The sequence below is a fragment of the Eptesicus fuscus genome, chromosome 7, assembly GCF_027574615.1.
Source record: "Eptesicus fuscus isolate TK198812 chromosome 7, DD_ASM_mEF_20220401, whole genome shotgun sequence".
Classification (NCBI taxonomy): Eukaryota; Metazoa; Chordata; class Mammalia; order Chiroptera; family Vespertilionidae; genus Eptesicus; species Eptesicus fuscus.
Genome location: NC_072479.1, coordinates 78,847,400 through 78,870,263, shown reverse-complemented (window position 1 = coordinate 78,870,263; position 22,864 = coordinate 78,847,400). Strand labels below are relative to the sequence as shown.

Below are 22,864 nucleotides of genomic sequence, written 5' to 3'. Positions count from 1 at the left end.
AGTGTCGACCTATGAACCAGGAGGTCATGGTTCAATTCCTGGTCAGGGCACATGCCCCGGTTTCGGGCTCTGTCCCCAATGTGGGGCGTGCAGGAGGCAGCCGATCAATGATTCTCATCATTTATGTTTTCTCTCTCTCTCTCTCTCTCTCTCTTTTCTCTCTCTCTCTCTCCCCCCCCCCCTTCTTTCTAAAAATCAATAAAAACATTTTTAAAAAGTTACTTGGACTACCAATAAAGCCAGTTGATTTAATAAATGAGATAACTAATTTAATAACTAAGTCACTGCTACAAATGTGGCTTTTGTGTTTTGTTTGTTTGTTTACCTAATTTGAGACTGTTTGAGTCTCAAAGTGATAGGGCTTTATGATTGCAATTGATAAAAGCTATTCAACTTTAAAACAAGCTGGAGCGTATAATTGACTGAGAGTATACTAAAACCAAGTCTAAACTGAGAATTTACAGTACTTTTTTTGGTTTGAGTATAAGGGTACTGAAATCAAGAGTTGTAACTACACATGTGAACTGTTGGCTCTATAATTTTCTACCTAAAATTGAGAAATACAATAGCTTCCATAGTGTCCACATCTCTTTTGCCTTGTTCCAACCTGACAACATTGTGGATGTGGCTGCTTTTTTATGGGTTGGGTCCTTGTAGAAGTCCAAGTCATGATACTGGCTCCATTCCCAGGGTTGCCAGAAGAATTGCCAAACCACTATGATATCCTATTTTTCTTATACTAAATTAAGTCCTCTCTCTTTCTCAGGAGAAATACATGATTCAGAGCAAAGCATGCAAATGGTTTGCATCTGAGTTTAATAAGAGGCAACCGCAATTTCTTCTGTGGGACAGACAGAGTTTGTAAAATACGTATTTTTTATGCATAGTGGATAAATTTTCAACCTCATTGCTATGGTTGCACATACAAAACACTACCTAATAAAGCTTGCTTTGTCTAACATTCCACTCAGAAGAGTTATATTGGTTCTTATTGACAATACATTAGTAGAAATTTCAATATTTATTTCTTAAATTAGAAAAGAGAATGAATTTTGTAGTAAAACAGTAACTGAGGTTACCCCTAAAATAAAGTGTTTTTAATGCACACACACACACACACGTACACAAATACAAGTACTCTCACAGGAGAGAATTGCAAAGAAGTTGCCAGGACATAGTTATTGATTGGCCAAAACATTTTTAAAACATTTTCTGAGAGTGGAAATAAAACCTCAAGAGTTCTTTGACTTTCTGTAAAATCGCCCTCTTTACCTTTCCAAAGCTTCTCAAAGGAAATAGTTTATAAAACCACTTTTTTCTTTTACCAGGTAGAATGGCAAAATCTAGTTTTGAATATTCTAGTGTAAGTGTTTTCTTGGAACAGATGTGAGTTGCCCTCTCTAAGAAAAATGAAGTGTTTTCTTTGTGATGAGCCTCCCTTCCCAACTTTTTCTTGCTGGTATAATAGAAACTTATTTTATTCACTCTCCTCTAGGAGGGCAGCAGGCCAAGTTGAGACTCTTAATTGATGTAAGTTCACTTACCGTTGATTTGATTAGGCATAGGCATACATCTGGCTAGTGACATTCTAGGAAAAGATGGCCAGGGAGATTTGGGGAAACTTTTTTGAAAATATATATGTAAAGAGAAACTTTTCATTTCGCCCTCGGACCTTGTGGTCTGCCCATGATATTTTAGACTAAAGCAGCCAGTTTGCGGCAACTATGAGGGTGCCTAGCTAAATAAGAGAGGCCACTCAGTGCTACTATATTACATGCTTATAAATAACCATATCTCCTTGAAGTCATAATGTTGTTATTTTTTAAATCAGGCATAGCTCCTTTCTATACTTGTTTCAAAGAATATGATATGTACTAATCAGTGTAACATTGATTGCTCTCATTTTTTATTTTAATTTTTTTAATCTAGTACTCGGTACCATACTTATTTTTTGTTTGTTTGTTTGTTTTTAAATATATTTCATTGATTTTTTTGATTTTTTTTTACAGAAAGGAAGGGAAAGGGATAGAGAGGTAGAAACATTGATGAGAGAGAAACATCTATTCAGCTGCCTCCTGCACACTCCCCACTGGGGATGTGCCCACAACCAAGGTACATGCCCTTGACCGAAATCGAACCTGGGACCCCTCAGTCCGCAGGCCGACACTCTATCCACTGAGCCAAACTGGTTAGGGTCATACTTATTTTTGCAAAAGTTATATAAATCTTAATGTTTTAAAGAACCTTTTATAGGGTATATTACCTATATGATTTATGGTTTCTTGCACTGAATAAAGTTTTGGCCTATTGATGGATAGCAGGAGTTTTTCAACCACATGTTATATAAGTCAGCCCATTGTTAATTGTGTTGAATACCTTCATTTTTCCGTAAAGTAGTTTGAAAACACTTAAGAATGAAATAATTAAGTATTACTGACTTTTATCATTTTACTAGAAATTTAAAACACCATATATTATTGAGCAAGTGCTTTTTCCTCTCTCCTCATTTTATTGGGGTTTATATTTGAAATGTGCTTTGTATGCATTTTATGCACCTCTTGGGGGCGGGGGTCTTTCCGTTCTATAGAGATGTCATTGTCATTCTCCTCTATGAGCCTTCTGCTGAGGGAAGGCTGGATGTGGACCCAACAATAACAAAAGGTTGTCTCACTCCAATGACCCTGGAAGGGACACAAATACTGGCCTCCCCTAGCTTCAGAGCGCTGCCATGCAATTTATTTGTTATATAAAAGCACCTGCTATTAGAATTGCAGTAACTTGCTGTTTCCATAAATAGGTTATAGGAACTCTGTAGTTGATCAGCTTTCCCTTTTTATGTAGGCTACCAGAAAGCTCGGAACTGCTTGAAAGTAGCACAGCTTAGCCTCGCTTTTCTCCGGTATAGTAACGTACATGATTTATTGTTTGATTCACACACATACACAATTTGAAAAGCCATTGGGTAGACTAATGAACTTCTCTCGCTGATAAACATGTCCTTTTTAATTTGTTGTGTATATAATTTGATAGAACTATATACACCAGTTTATACTCAACTGTTTATTCATCTTAAGATCCTTTAAAACCAAATTATTATTGAATGAAATAGTTCCATAGAGGCTTTAACTAAGCAGGTCTTTCCTTTGATCTTCTAGTTATAGTAAATGATTAAATGTATGGGAGTAAATAGTGAAGAGGGCATAATGCCGAACAGCAAGCAGTTTGTGTTGCTGTTTGTCAATTTCTTGATGTCTTTTCTAAAACTGGCATTGATTTCATCCTTTTTTCTGGGCCTTTGATACAGCATGATCCTCAGATTGAGCTAGTGAATATGACCTATTTCCTTCAGACCTGAACTCCCTAGAAGAGCTGAGTCCGTTTTTTTAAGTGTTGTCACTATTTAAGAACCTGCTCACGTACTGCTTTTGCTAGCATAAAAACATGATATTCCTCTGGAGCTTTTATATGGGAACTAGAGGCCCGGTGCACAAATTCGTGCACGGGTGGGGTCCCTCGGCGTGGCCTGTGGGAATTGGGCCAAAACCAGCAGTCCATCGCCGCCTGCTGCTCCCGCTCATCCCGGCCCCGCTGCGCCTTCCCAGTTGTGACATTCAGAACTATTGCCAGATATTTCCAAATGTCTCCTGTCAGGATGCCCAGTCAGTCCTGATCGGGAGAGGCTTGTGCCACCGCAGCGACGCTTGCCAGCCATGAGCCCTGTAGTCTGGCACCTGTCCTGAGTGGGCTGAGGGGGGGCCAGAAAGCGATTGGCCCTCCAGGCGGGGCTGTGGGGTGTCCTTGCCGGCCTGGGATCCAGATCCGTCCCACGATCCAGATCCGTCCCGCTGACGTTCACGCGGGTTGTCGGGAGCCACCTGGCAGCCGCTTTTATATCATTTCTTTCTTGTGGAGCGTCTAGGGAGGGGAAGCAGCCGTGGTGCCCAAGGGATCGTGCAGGCTGTCGGTGCCTGGCCCAGAAATTGGACCTGCAGGACTACTAAGAGAATGAGTGGCTGCCGCCGGGCTGGTGGGCTGCCGGGACAGGTCAGTCAGCTGAGTGGTACTCCCACTGTGGGAGCGCACTGAACACCAGGGGGCAGCTCCTGTGTTGAGCGTCTTCCCCCTGGTGGTCAGTGTGCTTCATAGCAACCGGTCGACCAGTCGTTCTGTTGTTCAGTTGCTTGTCCTGTAGTTGATAATAAAAGTAAATAATTATCGAGGACTTGTGTTTCAGGGCACGTTTATACCGTTCACTCTAAATCCTCATGAATATCTGCTAAAAAGTGGGGGCAAGGAATTTTGTTTTGTTTTGTTCACTCCTATCTCCAGTACCTAGGGCAGTTCTGAAAATCTTAACAGTAGCTAGGATACAGGTTGTTGGTTATTAAATGGAGGAAATTGAGGTATAGAGAGATAAAGTAATTTGCCTAAGATCACCACATGGCTAGGAAGTGGAGGAGCTGGATTCTGACTGTAGAACCTGTACTCTCAACTGCCATTATTTCCTGCAGCCTCTGTTGTCTCTAGAAAAATAATGCATGTGGCTTATTCATTCAGGTTCATCATTAGAGGGCTATGAAAACCTGGTGCAGGGTTTCCCAGCATCTGTCCTGTTGACGTTTCAACCTGGCTACTACTTCATGTTGAAAATGTCCCTGTTCATTGTAAGGTGGTTAGCAGCTCTCTGGCTTCTACCCATTATACCAGTAGTAACTTCCCAGTTGTGACATTCGTAACTATTGCCAGATATTTCCAAGTGTCTCCTGAGAGATAAAATCACTCCTAGTTGGGAACTACGGATCTAAACCTATGTATTAAAATTTCACAGACAGATATCTGGAAGGGAGAATAGATGAACACCTAGGGTTACATTTAGAAAAGTTTGGACTTCTTGCTGTGCCACAGTGAGTTCAGCGACAAGATGGGAATTAGTTTGCTCTGTGACCGTATGTTTTATATCAAGACCCGAGTTTCATACCTTCTTTGTAAGTACATATTCCTCTAGAAACACAAATTTATGTAAAACCGTATCTTCCAGTGTTTCCTTTTCATTTATGAAGCGTAAAAATCCCTGGCAAGGATTTTAAATCTGACACCTTGTCTAGCAAAGCCTCAAATGTATTTTCTAATAGTAGAGAGAGGTATGTTACTTCTTAACATAGTAGCACAGTCAGTTTTGCTATAACACAACACACATGTTCCTAAAAATCGCCCCACTGTGCAAAATTGGGCAATGAAAAGCATGGGGCTTCTGTTAAAAATGGGTTTCAGAGCATACCACTCAAAAAAGTTATTCAGTCACACATACAAATAAACACAGGAACCTAACAAAGGTGGTTGCACTGTTTCACACACGTTAAATGGATAGGAAATACAAAAATACTGCAAATACACTTTGCCTTGAAAAAGACCTGCAGTTTGCTTGTGGAAATGGACATTGCAAGGGCTTCAGCTTGTGAGTTATTGGGAAGTGTTGGAAGTAGGGATGTATGGAATTAGACAGAAAGTTGTATCACGTGTGGATGAGTGCGCTTCATAAAGCAGGCAATGACCTCAAGTCGCTGGCAAATGGTTGAAGTTGTGCAGATGTGTGATGTGTGTGCACCCATGTGGCTGGAATTCTGTTGGGTGCAGTTTTCTGCATTCTCCTGGAGTTTCCCACAGATAGGTTCATGCATAAACAAATATGGAATTTATGTGATGCTCAGATTGTTCCCTAATAGATGAATCACACTGGAACACACTACTGCACAAGTATTATAGTGAAACGGGTGGCACCCCTGATTTGAATGTTGAGGCCCTTCAAAAAAACCAACAGCAACCAAACCTGTGACTACAAAAAAGATGGCAAGTTTGGGCTGATTGAAAACATATGTTTTGTCAATAACAGAGAGGACAAACTTTGGTTGAATTGAGGAAAGGCCGGGAATCACTCATTGTCTTCCCTGCCGGCCCTCATGGTCCTGAGCAGGCAGGCACTCCTCCTTTGTGCCAGGGACAGTGGTCATGGCTGGGTACTTAACAGTGGGCCAGCCAACTCTCTCAGTGCCCTGTTGCTATATATATTAAAGAGTTAGCGTATTAGGTGTTAAAAAAGAATTTTATACATTAACAGGTGCCTTTGTGGGGGGCGGAGGGATTTTTTCCCCCAGAAAGACTCACTTGGATTTTATTTACATTGATTTTTTTTATTGGCTCTCAGTATTTAACTCATTTTTAGTTTCTGTGAATGATTTAGAAATTATGTTTATCCTTTGGTATTGTATGTAAAATAATGCAACATATTATAGAAGTAAAGTGTAAATGCCATTATAATAAGAAGGAATGGTTTTTAAATTTAAAAATATCTTAATTAAATTTTTAAATATCTAAAAATGTATATAAAATACATTTGCTTAAGAGCAATGAGGATGGACAGTCCTGTCAGGTAGTGGGAAGTTACCACGTTTTTACAGTTAGGACTGGAATTGGTCTTTTGCTATGTCATACATTTTATTTATTTTAATTAAGTTTTGACAAAATGATTAGAAAATATTACTCGTTTTTTTCTATTTAGTATGTTGTTTTACGGGAGATGGCAATTTTTTTATTCTAATTGCCTATAAAATCTTGTTCTTCTGATTTTGAATTTTATAGAAACCTCTAGTAATCTTGACTAACTATAACTTAAAATATATCATTGTACAGATTTTTGGGATTTAACATTTTAGAAAATGCACTACATTTGTGTGTGTGTGTGTGTGTGTGTGTGTGTGTGTGTTTTAATTAGTAACCAAGAGCCAGATTTTAGGAATATTGTATAAGTCAGGAAAAAATGAGTAAACATTTCAGAAAACTTCCTTGTTTACTATATGTTAGCAATTAGGTAAATATATTAGAAAAGATTATTTCATTTATTAAAAACAATAAAAGACCTCAGAGTGTTCTTAGAGATTTTATATGAATTATGTTAATTTAATACAAGAACATTAAGTAGTAGAAGAAGAATGTAAAAATATTCATATTTGATGTTGGTTTTAGTCACTGGTCTTTTAACTAAGATGGAATATTAAGATTTTTATTTAGTTTTACTTTAAGATGAGATGATAAAAATGTCAATTTAATTGAAATAGTGCCCACTTTTAGGGAAGAGACTGTTTGGGCTCCATTTTAATCATTCTTTTATTTAAATTTCTTCATTGTCCTATACCTTGTCTAATGGTTACTTAAATCTTTTGAGTGTTCAGGAAGTCATTGTAGTCTCTTAGCCCAATAATTACTGCAGAGCCATATTGTTATAATTTAGAGCCTCTAGAATATGAGGATTAGAGTCTACTGTGTCCCTCCCAGGTAAAATGATGTAGCATGGGGAAATGATGCAAGATGTAGGGGGGTGTTTGTTTTCTTAGTGCAGTATTGGTTTTTATAAAAAGAATTTTCATATTTCTGTTCTATCACTAAGCCAACTCTAGCTCTTTAATGCCCGTTCCCAAGGAGAAGCTTTAAGGAAAAAATAGCTATTCTCCATTTTTCCATTATTAGATAATCTAATCCCTGTCACAGGTTACTTTTCGCTCTTCTTCCCATAGTGTTTCATACTGTTTAAATATCAGAATTTACATACCTTGACACATTCATAACGGTCATCACATTTGAGTACTTCAGTATTTTCCAATTATCTCCAGAGGCTATACTTTCTTTGTTATTCTGTTACCAATGTATTGCTTATTACATAAATTTATTGCCACTATGGTACTGTTTTTAAATCAGTAGATAAGAGAGGCACTTGCTTATTTTTTATGTAATAAAAATACCACCCAAATAAATATCTAAAACCCACTAAATCTTAATACTTATTGGATATGTTTGTATAAAGACAAACCACCACAAAAAAAACACTCAAAAAAACTAATATAGTAACATGAGCTTAGTAGACCAATTAACTGAAGAAGTAATAGAAACTCATTATAGTCTACCAATCATTCTACTATGTCAACAGTCAGTGTGTAATTTAAAAAAAACAAAAACTGTATCTGTACTTTTTCTTCTATATGGTTTTAGTTTTATTTAATGGCTAGAATTTCAAGTACTGAGTTACCAGTAAAATATTAATGGCAGTTAGGATTTGGAGAAGGAACTTAAGTATCTAAAGTTTGCCAGAAAGTTTGTGGCTTGTGGTTGTAGAGTTCCCAAAATTCAGCGCACATGTAATAATCTTTGAAGATTTAAAAGCAGTATTCAATATAACCTTTTGGAATTTTTCTTCGTAATGAAAGTAAATCTTCTAAGTTAAAACATACCAATGTTAGGTTGTTTTATGGATAAAACCCAATGGAAAAAATGTTAATTTTAACATGATGATATGTTCTATGTCAATGTATATTGCATATTACTTTGGGCATCTAATATCTTTGGCTTAGCTAAATAAATAGTTGGGGATATTTTCTACTCTTATTTCAAGAAGACAGTAGAAGACCTAATCTTATCACTCAACCTTGAAAGAATAGTATTTCTTATGTTAAGGTCTTATTCCCCCCCAAAAAAAATAGTCATTCTTTAATTCACTTGATCTTAGCCAAAAGGGTGAGAAGTGATGTCATCCCTTAAATTCAAAGCAAACTTTTTTCAGCACACATAACAAGTAGATTTTTTTTTTATTTCTGTTTTTACGTTTTATTTAAGGTTTTTATTTTCTCCTGCATATTCCACTTTTCTATAGCATATTTTCCTCAGGTATCACAAAAAGCAATCCCATTACATTATTTATATAGCAATTCTTTTGTAAAACAAAACACCATAAGTTACTGCTCTTCAAATGGTACTATTTGTTAATGGGCTAGTGCCCTTATAGTAGTACTGTTAATTTTCCCCCCATATGTGAATTTTAGCATTAAGTGCTTAAATTGAGATACAAAGTAATGGAGGTGGGTAGATACTAGTACTCACTTTTGTAGCCTACCTATCAAAATGCATTGACCATGGAAACAAATCAACTTTATTTATAAAATAGTGGGAAGAAAGAATTGAGGTCAGACTGGAGGGTTGAGCTTATCTGTATTGTAAAACTGTAAGTGGCATTTGCATGTGTACACACAGTGGGTAGTAAAAAAGGTATATTTCAACAGCTACGGGTTTGAATTTCATCTTTTATTCACTAACTTCAATGTTTTAATATAGAAGTGGCTATTTTGCTATAAGAATATTAGAAAAATATTTACGATAATGAAAGTACATACATACATTTTCTCTTTTTCTCTTTTCTTTCAGCCATAATGAAAGGAAAGTGACCTGTAAACACCCAGTCACAGGACAGCCATCACAGGACAATTGTATTTTTGTGGTGAATGAACAGTAAGTACAGAGTTTCATAGAATGCCTCTGTTCAAAATGGCATTCGCATTGCTATTGCTGTTACCCATATTTTACTTAATGCAGTACAATTTAACAGTTTACTTATCTGGATATGTGCAGTTAAGTATAATAACAGAATGACATCTGTTTATTATGTGTGGTATAGAAATATTACCAAAAAATGTTTTTATAAGGAATATAATTTCAAAAGACGTGTATCCAGTAGTTCAAAAAGAGATATTTCAAGAACCCAGGGTGTAAGGTCAGAAGCTATAAACTTGGTCAGACCATGAAACTAATTTGAGCTCAGTTTCCTCATCATTAAATCAGAGATAGTGGTAATTACCATTTATTAGGATTTTTATAAGCATCAAATGAAATATATGTGGAAATACCTTATACAAGAAATCTGTTCACAAATATTAGTTATTGATATCGCTGTTACTGTTTTCAGTCTTAAATAGCTAATCTTGTAACTAAATTTTTACATTTCCAAGTAGATTATCTATTAATGCTTATTAAAATAAACATATTTACTTACGTTGTGATTAGGAGAAGTATTAAAATAGTTGTAAACATTAAGTCCTCTGACTGTAGAGCTCATTAAGCTCTACCTTGTATCCACTTTTTTTGAGAAAGTAGGACTCTCCAGCATTGTTAACTTTAGGTAAGCTTTATTGTAAAGCAGTTTAAATACTCAGCAAGTTCTAGCATTCTGACATATATTTTCAGGACTGTTCCAACTATGACATCGGAAGACAAGAAGGAACGATCTATAAGTATGACAAACGAAGCTTCTAACTATAACATGACTTCAGATTACGCAGTACATCCAATGAGCCCTGTAGGCAGAGTAAGTTATTTTGCTTACTGTTAATTATTGATAGCTGGTATAATTGATAGTCAGTATCTTGCTATGACTCTCAGTAGATTTTATAATTATAGAATAATCATTTCATTTTTTAATTACATTCGCAGTAATTGACATAAGCAATGGCTTAGAATATAAAGTAATAAGATTATGTGTTAATGATGCAATGACTTACATTTTTTAAAATATTACAGAGTTCAGATTTTGAATAATTTTACAAATGTAATGGATGGTTGTGTGAAAGAATAGCAATTTATTGAATCAACTTAAGTTTTAAAGGTGAAGATTAATATAAGGTCCTAGAAATTCCTATTAAGTATGCCTGGAGTGAATAGTCTTATACTCTTTAAAAATAAATGTAAATAATTATATAATTTGTAGTTCTTGTATAATATAAAATGCTAGTAGGATAACTGAATATTATAATGCTTCATTAATAATTTTAATTAAAATCTAGAAAAATTATAGGTGGATTAGGGTCCACTAAGTCATTGTCTAGAAAGAAAGTTGGATCGATGCCTCATATTTTACTCCAAAAATTTTCCAGGTAGACCAGGTATTGAAATGTTAATGAAAACAATAAAAGGTTTTTTTTTTTTGTTTTTTGTTTGTTTGTTTGTTTGTAAGAAAGAAAGGTCCTGGTCAGTGTGGCTCAGTTGGTTGGGTGTCATCCCATGTACCAAAAGGTTGCTGGTTTAATTCCCAGTCCCAGCACATGCCCAGGTTTTAAGTTCAATCCCCAATAGAGGGTGTGCAGGAGGCGGACAATCAATGTTTCACTCTCACATTGATGTTTCTCTCTCCCTCCTGTCTTCCCCTCTCCTCTCTCTAAAAATCTATAAAAATATTAAAGAAAGAAAAGGAAAAGAAGAAACTCAGAATGTGAATGGGCTTTCTAAAAATGATATAAAACTCAGAACTTAAATTGAGAGATTCAAACATAAAAAATTATCATGCATGCATATATCTGCAATCCATGTAACAAAGAATAATTCCTTTATAATTAAAGAGGTGCTATGAATCAATAAGAAAAAGGCTTACAAACCCAGTTTTTAAATGGGCAAATATGTAAAATCACTTTACAGAAGGGGGAAAAATAGCTTTTTTCTAAAAATACGTGAAAAAGGTGCTCAGATCCTTCATAATATGAAAAAATGCCGGTGAAAACCAGAAAAGGACACCATTTTTTCACTTATCTGATTTACAAAGTTTAAAAGTTTTATAGCATAAACAAGAGTGTAAATAGCCATTTTCTTTATATAGTGAGCTCCAAGAAATAGAGGAACAGAATAGTAGATATTATATATTAAGTCATTTGATGGGGCCGGGAAGATATTCCATATCTGTGAAAACAATTATTTGAGGTAGATAAACACAAAGATGCACACACAGTGATTCTTTGGGTGCTCGTGTCCAGAGCTGAGAAAGAAGTAGACTGGTCCTGGTATATCTTTGTATCATTTGAGTTTTAGATTATTTTTAAACATTAAAAGTAAATAAAATTTATTTTTTTTAAAAAACACACACACACATGCTTTAGGTAAAACAAAAAATTCTAATAAAAGAAGCTAGCTTTAATATTCTAAGTAAGTTGGAAAATAAGAGATCACTTGAAATGACTTACTTTTATACAGAAATTAAAATTCAGCTTCTTTGTTTTTATGTTCATTGGTTTCTACTACCATTTATGCCAAAATAAATCGTTAGGCTAAACATAGCAGTATCTTAAAAGTTTGTATATCCTTATGTGTACTTCTAAGAATATAGTAAACACCATCTGTCTGGTATCATTCAAGTTCAGATTTGTCCATGACATTATGCCTTGTTTTGACTTGATGTGTGATTTCTTTGCTTAATGTTTTATATCTGAATATTTCTCTTGTGACCTGCTGCTAATTTTTTTGTAATTGAAAAAAACACTATTCCATGCAGATATAATGCATAAAGTTCTTTCTTTTGGTTTATTCTTCAAGATTTGTTAAGAATTTTTATTCAGGGTTCATTCAATTTATGTAGCAGGTAGGGCAAAATACTGCCATCCCCGGTGCCTTTTTAGAAATTGTATGTCCATCTTTTAAAGAAGAGATTGTAAAACCTGTGATCCTTTGTAATATCCTGGGGGAAGAAGTCTTTGTGCAGAATTATTACACTTGGAAGAACTAAGCCAGCAAAAGCAGAGTTGCAATAATTCATCTGAAAAGATTTAAGTCCTGCAAGTTTCAGAGGAATCTGAAAAGAGATTAAAATTGTGAGGATGAAAAATAAACTCAAATATCTAATCATTAATACCACCTTGTGCTTTTTTTCTATTTAGACCTCACGGGCTTCGAAAAAGGTTCATAATTTTGGAAAGAGATCAAATTCAATTAAAAGGAACCCTAATGCACCAGTGGTCAGACGAGGTTGGCTTTATAAACAGGTATTTATTTTTTCCTATTTGATGTGGGAAAAGGACAGAATAAAAGGGACTTTTCGGTTGAATGTTCCTGAGACAGTTATGTAAAATGGAGAAGGGCCTTAGAGGAGCCACCCAGATTCTTTCACTTCCATCAATACTAAGGATGTTAGGGGAACAAATGAGGCAAGAAAAGGACGATGGTTAGAACAGGGACTGTGTGTTTGTTATAGGTAGGTCTAGATTTGAAGTTAAATATATGCTGTATGAAATGTTAGGAATAACATGCCAAAATTTGGGGAGCAGAAGTATTTTTTAAACGGGGGGGAAAAAAAAAAAAAAACACCATCCAGAGATAGTGTTCATTTTTCTGTTCATATAAAAATCATTAGAGAAATATGTAATTATATACTTAATTTATAGAGAAATCTGATCATAATTTAAGACTTTTCCCAGATTTTTGCTTCTGTGCTCTCAAGGCCTCTTTCTTAATGCTGTTTTTTATTTTCTTCCTCTCTTTCTTTTCTTGTTTTCCTGTTTGCCCAACATGGTTAACACCTTGATAAGTTGGGCTATATATTGTTCTATTGTCTGGGAAACTTGATGACTAATGTTTTTTTGGAACTTTGTCATATGTGTTGGAATTATAAGGATGCATGTACATTGGGCTTTATGACATCTATTTTGACTGCATATAGGCTGCTGTTTTCTTATATAATTTCTGGTTTGCAGCTAGGTTTCAGCTAAATGACCACCAGATAACTGAGATGATGTATTTGGCATTTAAGACCTTTGTCTGGTTTTGTTCTGTCTCTGATTCTACATGTATACAGGTGATACAGAACAAATTAAATAATAGTTCATTGGTGGTGTATAATTTGTTCTGTCAAATATTGCTAATTGCTTTCAGATGACCTAATCATTATATTCTTAAAACTAATAATGAATTTGATATGAAGTATTCATTAAACGTTGCTCCCTCTGAAAGATGGGTGGCAGCTTAGCTAATGTATTGGAAGAGGACCATCTTAAAAATCCAAAGAATCCCCAAGTTAGTTTTGCCAATTTCTCACTCAGTTGATTGGGTATGTAACTTTGGTTCAAGTTTTCATTTTCATTTAGAGATCATCTACTATATTTTAACCATCTATTTAAACTTATCCAAGTTAAAAGATTTTTTAACTAGTCTTTCTAATAAGACCACATAATGTGCATAAATAGTTCAGTGCAATAAAGTGTATGACTAACAGAATGTTTGTTTGCAGAGCTGCTTAAAAATCTAACCTTTAAAAAAGTGCCTGTACTTAAGAAAGACACTATAATTAGGAAATTGAAAATACTATGTACCTTTATTTTATTTTATTGTATTTTGTCCTGTCTTTGGCATAGCTGTCAGTTTTAAGGACAAATATTTTTCTTAAAAGAGATTTTCATCCATACAATTTTCTTAGTTCAAAGTCATTATAAGATACTGGTTACAACTAGAACTAAATTAAAAAATATTAACCAATGAACATCGAAACTGGCCTCTTTCTTTTCCCCTTTCCATCTTTTTCATACCCATGTTTCATATTTTCTTGCAATCCTGCTTTATTGCAAATGGGACATGTGGGAAGATATATTTTATTAAAATTGTAATTTTGTTTGAGGTTGGTATTTTTATGAACTAAATTATTTAGTAAGAGCTGCCAAATAGGCACTCTTTTCTGCCGGATGAGCAAAATGCAAGCTGTATCTGTAAGAAGAAAACTGTGTTTGTGAAATGTACTTATATGCTGAGGTTTCTTTAGCACAGTCATTTTAAATCACCTCACATATTTTCCTTCTTGTTGACGATTAACATATTTATTAAATCTGGTTTACCAGAATGCACGCACTGCTTCATGGTTCCATTATCCTCAGGCTCGCAGACATGTTTCTACAAGAGTGAATTTCACATTGTTTAAAAATGTGAAACCAAATCAGATTGCTTCAACGGTATTCCTTTTACATGACTGTATGACTCTTCAGAGACCAAGTGTACTTTGGAATATCTTTATATGATGCAAGTCCCTAGAAAACTACCCCAAATTTTTATTAGCTTTTTCGTTAGATTTCTGTGTAGCCATATCAAACACACCTCGTTTTTAAAGCTTATTTTAAATAAGTGCACCAGGAATGGGTTTTAGTTTCCTGAAATGAAACCAAGTTCTTTGTTATGCTGATTGAATGCAGGACAGCACTGGCATGAAGCTGTGGAAGAAACGCTGGTTCGTGCTTTCTGACCTTTGTCTCTTCTATTATAGAGGTGAGTTTACCACTGTCTTAGTGTGTTATTTCATAATTGCAACAGAATATATCTTAAGTATAGGATAGTTTTGTGTGTGTTTTTAAGAGAAAAACATTACAGTTCTATCTGTTATTTTATGTCAACAAACAGTATCAAGAAAAGCTCTTTTTCATTGACATATAATACTAGTAATTGAGATAGAACAGAAGACGATATACTAGTTTTTCAAACAGAGTAGTCTGAATTTTGGTCCCGTTTCTGTAATCTAATGGTGCGAATCTGATTTGTTTTGTGTAAAGAGCATGTGAATCTTCGCTGTATCATGTTATCCTTTAACACAGTGCCTAATAGGTAAAAATCATTCGTTTGATGAGATTTCTTTTTGCACATCAGCTTTATCAGATCCGCTGTAGGTGCACTAAACACCCAGTTCTCCCCAGCAAATGATTTTAGAATATCAAAGACTACTAGGATGTATTGGCAAATTAAAAAATCACAAACAAATGTATTCATTCTGATCCCTTCCTGCCCCTCCTTTTTTAAACAAAGAGTGACAACTCCCCGAAAGATGGAGAAAGTTGTAGGATACATGCCAGGCTATCAGTGTTGCTGGAGAGGAAATAAAAGGCATTAGCTTAGGTATGGAGTAGCAGTCTTCATTCACCCTGTCTGGATATCATAAACTCCTTTTTTTTTCTTTAAGTGTTTTCTGTTATTAGTACAGTTTTAAGTAAATTACTAGTAGTGTGTTAAGTCAAAGCCTCTGTTCATATGCTGTATGGATCTGTTCGGCACTACAGAGTTGGTACCTAACTGTGAAAGGTGTACGTGGGCTGCGCCCGCCATAGAAATCTGCTTCCACTATAATATAAAATCATGAATCTGAGCAGTCACTTCTTCCCGACTTTAAAGTCGGGTTAGAAACAGTCACAAAAGAATTAGATTGTCGCCGAAACTGGTTTGGCTCAGTGGATAGAGCGTCGGCCTATGGACTCAAGGGTCCCAGGTTCGATTCCGGTCAAGGGCATGTACCTTGGTTGCGGGCACATCCCCAGTGGGGGGGTTATGCAAGAGGCAGCTGATCGATGTTTCTCTCTCATCGATGTTTCTAACTCTCTATCCCTCTCTCTTCCTCTCTGTAAAAAAAATCAATAAAATATATATTTTTTTAAAAAAAAGAATTAGATTGTCAACATGTAATTAATAGTTTATAACTATTCTAGATAAATATATGACAAGATTTTAGGGCCAATCATCAGTTTTTAAAGTTTATTTTGTGATTGTACCCAAAAATAGTGGCAAAATTCTGTAGTCATCTATCAAAGCAATAATAAAGCATATTAACCTTCAAAATTTGAAATTTCCAGACTTATATTCATCTTCTCCCCCGACCCCACTGCAAACTGTGGTTGAAAAGTGCTGCTGAGTCAGAATTAACTAAACCTATAAATTTTCATTTTGTCATAGAGATGTTGGTCAGGCTGCAATTTTGGTATTATCTTCAGTTCAGTGCCAAGCATACTCCACAATTTTCCTTAAAGGTTTTCCCACTCTTTCAGGAAAGTCAGGAGTTGTAACTCAGGCTTTAATCCTAAGCTTATAGTTTGTTCTTTCCTTTTCAGTGTATTTATAAACTGTTTAAAGCTTTAAATGAGAACAAGAAAATGCTTGTTACTATTTCTCATGTAAAAATTTCTAAATGTTTAATTGCAACAAAAAAACGACACTGAATTCCTTGTAATTTGCTATTATTATTGCCCATGGAAATGTGCTCATCATCACTTATTAAAATAGAAAAACTTTTCACTTAATTTGAGAAAAATAAAGGTAAGTTCAGAAGCTATGTTGAGGGTGAGATTCCATATGCATTTTGCATACAATGTATTAATTAATTTTAGTACGGTCCCCCTGACAGGAGGAATGTAAAGTGGGGGGGGGGGGGCAGGGGGGCAAAAAGGATAGAAATGACATTTAACTCATTTCTGTTCTTCAGATGGTTCGAAAGAAGTATATGATATTACATACTTTTACTATTTTTATCAACAGAAAAGGACAGGTTTTACATAAAAGCTATCAGGTTTTAGTGAGATGGTCAGAACAGTTTGCAGTGTTTTTTGTTGTTGTTTGAGTGTTTAAGCACATAACATAGATGATCTGTTTCATCTCTTCCTCACAGCCATTTGATAAAATGGGACATCTTTCACTCATTTATACAAAAGGGAACTAAGGGACAGCAAGGTCAATTTGGTGGCCTGAGGTCTCACAACTAGTAAGTGTCAGAGCCAGAATTATCACCCAAGCACTTCTCTTCATCACAAGTTTTTAGCCCAACCCAGATCTATTCTGTATGCTGAATACATTGGCCTCATTCATTTTTTCATATCTCTCAAAGCATCTGGTATACTAACACACGGAGTGTGCTGTCAGAATTTTTTTGACAGAGCAGTTTGTGTTTTACAGATAGGGAAAATAAGACAGAAAGAAAATGAAAGACAACAAGTGATTTGTTATTTTTTCTACAATAGGTTGGCAACAAATACCAGATGGAAGCCCAGGTTCCCACTACGCTTTGCAATACAGCAGGCAGATCATGAACCTGCTCGAATAAATCACTTAGATTGTTCTATCCTATAGTCAGCCTATTGACAGAACTTACCATGGAACTTAATTCATTCACCACATATTTATTGAGCAGGACCTGCTTCATTTCAGGTGCTGTCAAAACACTAGTGAGAGAGAGCTCTCAAGAAGTTTATTTACTAGAGAGGTCAGAGAGACAGTAAATAAACTCAAAGAAATAAAATAAAAAAAGACCATGTAGGTGCTTTTAGGAAAGTACTGTCATAATATGAAAGTTGGAACTGGGGAGAGGTCTCTGGGTTGGTACTCTGGGCAGTTTTTGGTGTTTTGTTTTTCAATCCTCACTGGAGGGCATTGTTAGAGAGAGGAAGGAAGAAAGAGGAGAAACATCAATTAGTTGCCTTCCATTTGTGCCCCGACTAGGGGTTGAACAGGCAACCTTTCGGTGCACAGGACAACACTCAATTAACTGAGCCACTCGGGCCTGGCTCAGCAGATATTTTAAATAGCAAGGTCTAAATTACAAGGAGAAGCTAGAGTGAGCACAGTATTCCAGGCAGGTGGAGCAGTAATGCAAAGGCTTTAAGTGTTTGGAATATTGAAGGAGCAGAAAGAAACCAGTGTACCAAGCTGAGGGGCTGACAGTAGGAAGGAGATGGATGGGAGAGATGGAGATCGCTCCAATGTAGGACTCCTATTGGAGCTTGATTCTACCATAAAGGCCGTAAGGAAACAATTGGATGTTTTTAAGCATAAGAATGATTCAAACTGCTACTGGAGAATGAATTATAAAGGGGAAGGAAAGTAGCAGAGACTATTAGGAGCTATTATGTAGAAATTGACTAATGTGGTAGTTAGCAGTGAGCTCTTGATGTGTCCAACCTCTTATTCGGTAGCAGATGCAGAAGTAAACCATGTAAACCCCTCTCCTTATGGAACTCACAGATTAGCTGAAGGAGTATGAGAGAGAATGCCATAGTGTTCAGTAAGGTCGAATGAGTGTTGACCAGGCCTGTACAAGGAAAGAATTAGGAAAGAAGGGTGATCTAGGCAAAGGACTTCACATGGGTGAACATGGAATATGTGTAAAATTATACATAGGGCTTATATTGCTGGGATGAGGGTCATGTCTGAAGACCTAGCAGGAAGTAAAGGCTAAACAGTAGATCAGGGCATAAAAGGCATTTGTTTGCCATCCTGATGAGTTTAAACTCCCTCTGACTGCAAGAATAACAACAGGATTTGAGTATGCATTTTAGAAAAATCTCCCTAGCACTTAAACCAGAAGCCAAGAGACCAGTTAACAGAGTATTGAAGTATTCTAGGTGAGGAATGATAATCATTCCTTATCTTGTTCTCCGACATCTTTAAAGCTGAAGTAGAAATCAGGTATTTAAAATGTCCCTTGAATCCAATCAAATGATGAGATTCTGTGGTTCCTGTCCCAGCTTGTGTTCCCCAGGAAGCAAGCTTATTGGGGAGTGTCTGGGGGGCCGCTCCCTGTGGCAGGGAAGGGCAGCAGGTAGGATGGGGCAGAGGGAGAAATTGCACTGCCGTGCAGCTTTAAAAAGGCTCAGCTGAGCCCCACAGAGAGTTTGTTCATCTATAAACATTGTTCACCACCTGCCCTTTGTTTGGCAGTGTATCACGCCCTCTGGGTGATAGAAAGTAAGGCAGTTGTTCAGTTTGGGCTTGATAGAGAACCAAACAGAAGAATGCCCTGATGGGGAACATTTGAAGCATCTAGTGGATGCTCTGGCCAGTGTGGCTCAGTTGGTTGGGTGTTGTCCCACAAAGTTCAGGCCCTGGTCAGGGCACATGCCCTGGTTGTGGGCTTGAGACAGCGAGAGGTTGCCGGCATGCAGGAGGCAGCCAATAGAAGTTTTTACTCTCACATTGATGTTTCTCTTTCTCTCTTTCTCTCTTTCCCTCCCTCTCGCTAAAAAATCAATTAAAAATCTTTTTTTTAAAAAAAAAAAAAAAAGGATGAAGGTTTTATGTGCAGTCTTTAACTTTATATAATAATGGCAATATTTATTGAACACTTGATATGGACGGAGTGCATTATTATATTCTTTATGTCTATTAACTGACTTAGCCCTCACAACAGTTCTTTGAGGTAAGTCCTGTTTTCCTCAAATTGCTGGTTGATGAAACTGAGATACACAGCATCAATACCTTGCCTGAGACCTCACAGCTACTTAGTGTCCTGCCGGGAAACAATCCATGATCATACAGGGAAGTGGCCCTGTGCTGTGTTCCCTCTGCACATTCTAAAATAACTTTAGGAAAGTCAGTTTTTTTCCACAAAGAAGAATGTATTATTTGATAATGATTTTTTACTAAAGATGACTTTATGAGCTGTTTCTGATTTGTTTTATATAAACATAAAATTGGATTTAAAAATCAGAATGTCCCTCATTCTTTTGAACTGTCATTCTTGATAATTGATGACTTACTTTGTATCTTTTTTTTACCTTTTAGACTAAATTTGTGAATTACAAATATAAAGAAGAAAAAACAAAACTGCAGATTTAGTCTAAAAGGTAACACCACTTCTGAGTACCATGAGTACCAGAAGTGGTGTTAGAAGAAGTTTAAGTTTAAAAAAATTTGGTTCTCAAAAGAAATTTCAATCGTTGTACTGTTGATAATTGGCTCTGTTGACTAATGAGCTTGCCGACCACTGGGATAGGGAAACTTGTTGAAAGTAAAGAAAAATATACTTCAGCTTTTTAATATTTTCCCTAAACACCTTATAAAGTACCAGACTAAACAGTAATGAATACAGTTCATTTATATGTAAAAACCTTTTGATTTGGTCAAAATAAGTTTTGAGAAAATTAATTCTTCATGAGGATGTTTAAAATTCTAATCAGATATTCAATTATTTCTTAGATGAGAAAGAAGAGGGTATCTTGGGAAGCATACTGTTGCCTAGTTTTCAGATAGCTATGCTTACCTCTGAGGATCACATTAATCGCAAATAAGCACAGTGAATAAGCACAGTATAGTAAAACCAAATTTTTGTTCCAAGTTGTAAGACAAGCTATAGAAATAATATCTATCTAATGCAGCTTTTTATTTTAGAAGTTCACCATTCTAGAAATGAGGGCAAAAATCCCTTGTTAAGTTTATGATAAAAAAAAATGGCAAGCAAAATTTTAAAAAATTTCTAATGTTTTTTTCATTGATGAGTTCATCAGCCTAATGCATAGCTTTATTAACTTGTCTCATGAGTCTCTAACAACGAACTATATATTTCAGCTTTTATAAACATCTCTACCCCCAAACAAAGTTAATAATATGAATCCATACTATGCCAAGATAAATGTTTTATTTTCCTAAGTTTGTTTTATGTGCTTACCTTATAAGCCTGTAATTCCCACAACTTTATTGTATATCAGAATGACTGATAAAAGCAAACTATCAAGGTTATATGTTCTGAAAAGCATAGAATTTTTATAGTATAGCTTAAAATATATACTTCCAGGTATATTCATTTACTCAAAAATGTTTGAACATCTACTACTCAGGGAGTTTACATTCTAATGAGAAGAGAAAGATGATAGATAGATAGATAGATAGATAGATAGATAGATAGATAGATAGATAGATAAGTAGATAGATAGATAGATAGATAGATAGATAGATAAAGATAGATAGATAGAAAAAAACATATAGTATGTCAGAGGTATTGAGGGTGGAGGGTAATAAAGTTCCAGGAAGAAGTGACGGCTCTGGGAAGCATTTTAAAATGGGTAAAGGAATGCCTTATTGGTGAGTCATTTGAGCCAAGCCTAAAGGTTGTTAGCAGGAGAGCCATGCATTGTCTGGCCTCAAAATTGTTGGGCATTTTTAATCCTCACAGGAATGTGGGTAGATTAATTATATAAAGTCCTGTCATTTCTTACATGCTAATATATTTTCAGTAAATCACATGTCAGAGGACTTTGTAAAATTCCATATATATGCCAAACAAATGTATGCTTTCATTTCTAATTGACATTTTTCTGACTTGTGGAACCAATTTTGATTTGCTTAGAATAGGGCAGTGGTCGGCAAACCACGGCTCGTGAGCCACATGCGGTTCTTTGGCCCCTTGAGTGTGGCTCTTCCACAAAATACCACGACCTGGGCGAGTCTATTTTGAAGAAGTGGCGTTAGAAAAAGTTTAAGTTTAAAAAATGTGGCTCTCAAAAGAAATTTCAATCGTTGTACTGTTGATAATTGGCTCTGTTGACTAATGAGCTTGCCGACCACTGGGATAGGGAAACTTGTTGAAAGTAAAGAAGAATATACTTCGGCTATTTAATATTTTCCCTAAACACCTTATAAAGTACCAGACTAAACAGTACATGAATACAGTTCATTTATATGTAAAAACCTTTTGATTTGGTCAAAATAAGTTTTGAGAAAATTCTTCCTGAGGACGTTTAAAATTCTAATCAGATATTCAATTATTTCTTAGATGAGAAAGAAGAGGGTATCTTGGGAAGCATACTGTTGCCTAGTTTTCAGATAGCTATGCTTACCTCTGAGGATCACATTAATCGCAAATATGCTTTTAAGGTAAGGAAATATTCATACTTTTTAATTCTTAGTTTGAATCTTGCATTAATTGAAAAAATAGATTATTACGAAAAGATATTTCAGTCAGTCATTTTTATATTTAAATATATTAATAGTCTTGTGATTGAAGAGGAGAATGTCCTTTAGTTAGGAAGTCATATATTTAGGGGTCAAGTGGCTTTATGTCTATACTTTCAAATGGTTCTAGATAAAGCAAATGTGTAAAAATGCTAATAACTGGTAAATATATAGCTATCAGTGTCCTGGTGATAATTTTACTTTTTTTTTAATGTTACTATATGCTTGAATTTTTCATAATAAATTTGGGGGAATCCTAACTAATAAAGATGGAATGTGCTAATTGACCCTCACGCCTCTCAAAAGCACCTGATGTTCACAATGTACCTAAGACTAAAAAAAAAAAATCTTCCTACAGTCAAGAAGGAGGGAATATGCTAATTGACTGGCTCACCCTCAAAAGATGGTGGCACCCACAGCCAATAAGGAGAGAATATGCTAATTGACTGTCACACCCTCAAAGATGGCAGCGCCCAGTCCCCTCAGCCACCCAGGGCCGCCTGAGGCACAGGTAACCAGGGCTGGCCGAGGCTTTCGCTGCCGGCAGTGGCAGCAGCAGAGGTGTGATGGGGGCGTCACCTTCCCCTGATTGCCGGGTAGCCTCCTGCCCCTGAGGGCTCCCGGAGTGTGAGAGGTGCAGGCCAGGCTCAGGGACCTCCCCCATCCAGTGCATGAATTTTCATGCACCGGGCCTCTAGTAGGTACTGTAAGAGACACCAACTATATACATTTATGATCTTATAGAATACTAGAGGTCCGGTGCACGAAA

General features: G+C 35.9%; 1 protein-coding gene across 1 annotated transcript in view; it reads left to right on the top strand.

Moving 5' to 3' along the window:
- PLEKHA5 (pleckstrin homology domain containing A5) overlaps positions 1-22,864 on the top strand; it is a 215,268-nt gene that overhangs the window by 119,516 nt on the left and 72,888 nt on the right. Inside the window, exons 4-8 of the mRNA XM_054719239.1 lie at positions 9,247-9,330; positions 10,063-10,183; positions 12,516-12,620; positions 14,811-14,883; positions 21,917-22,017. Coding sequence (XP_054575214.1) covers positions 9,247-9,330; positions 10,063-10,183; positions 12,516-12,620; positions 14,811-14,883; positions 21,917-22,017 — 484 coding nt within the window. The remainder of the gene's footprint in view (positions 1-9,246; positions 9,331-10,062; positions 10,184-12,515; positions 12,621-14,810; positions 14,884-21,916; positions 22,018-22,864) is intronic.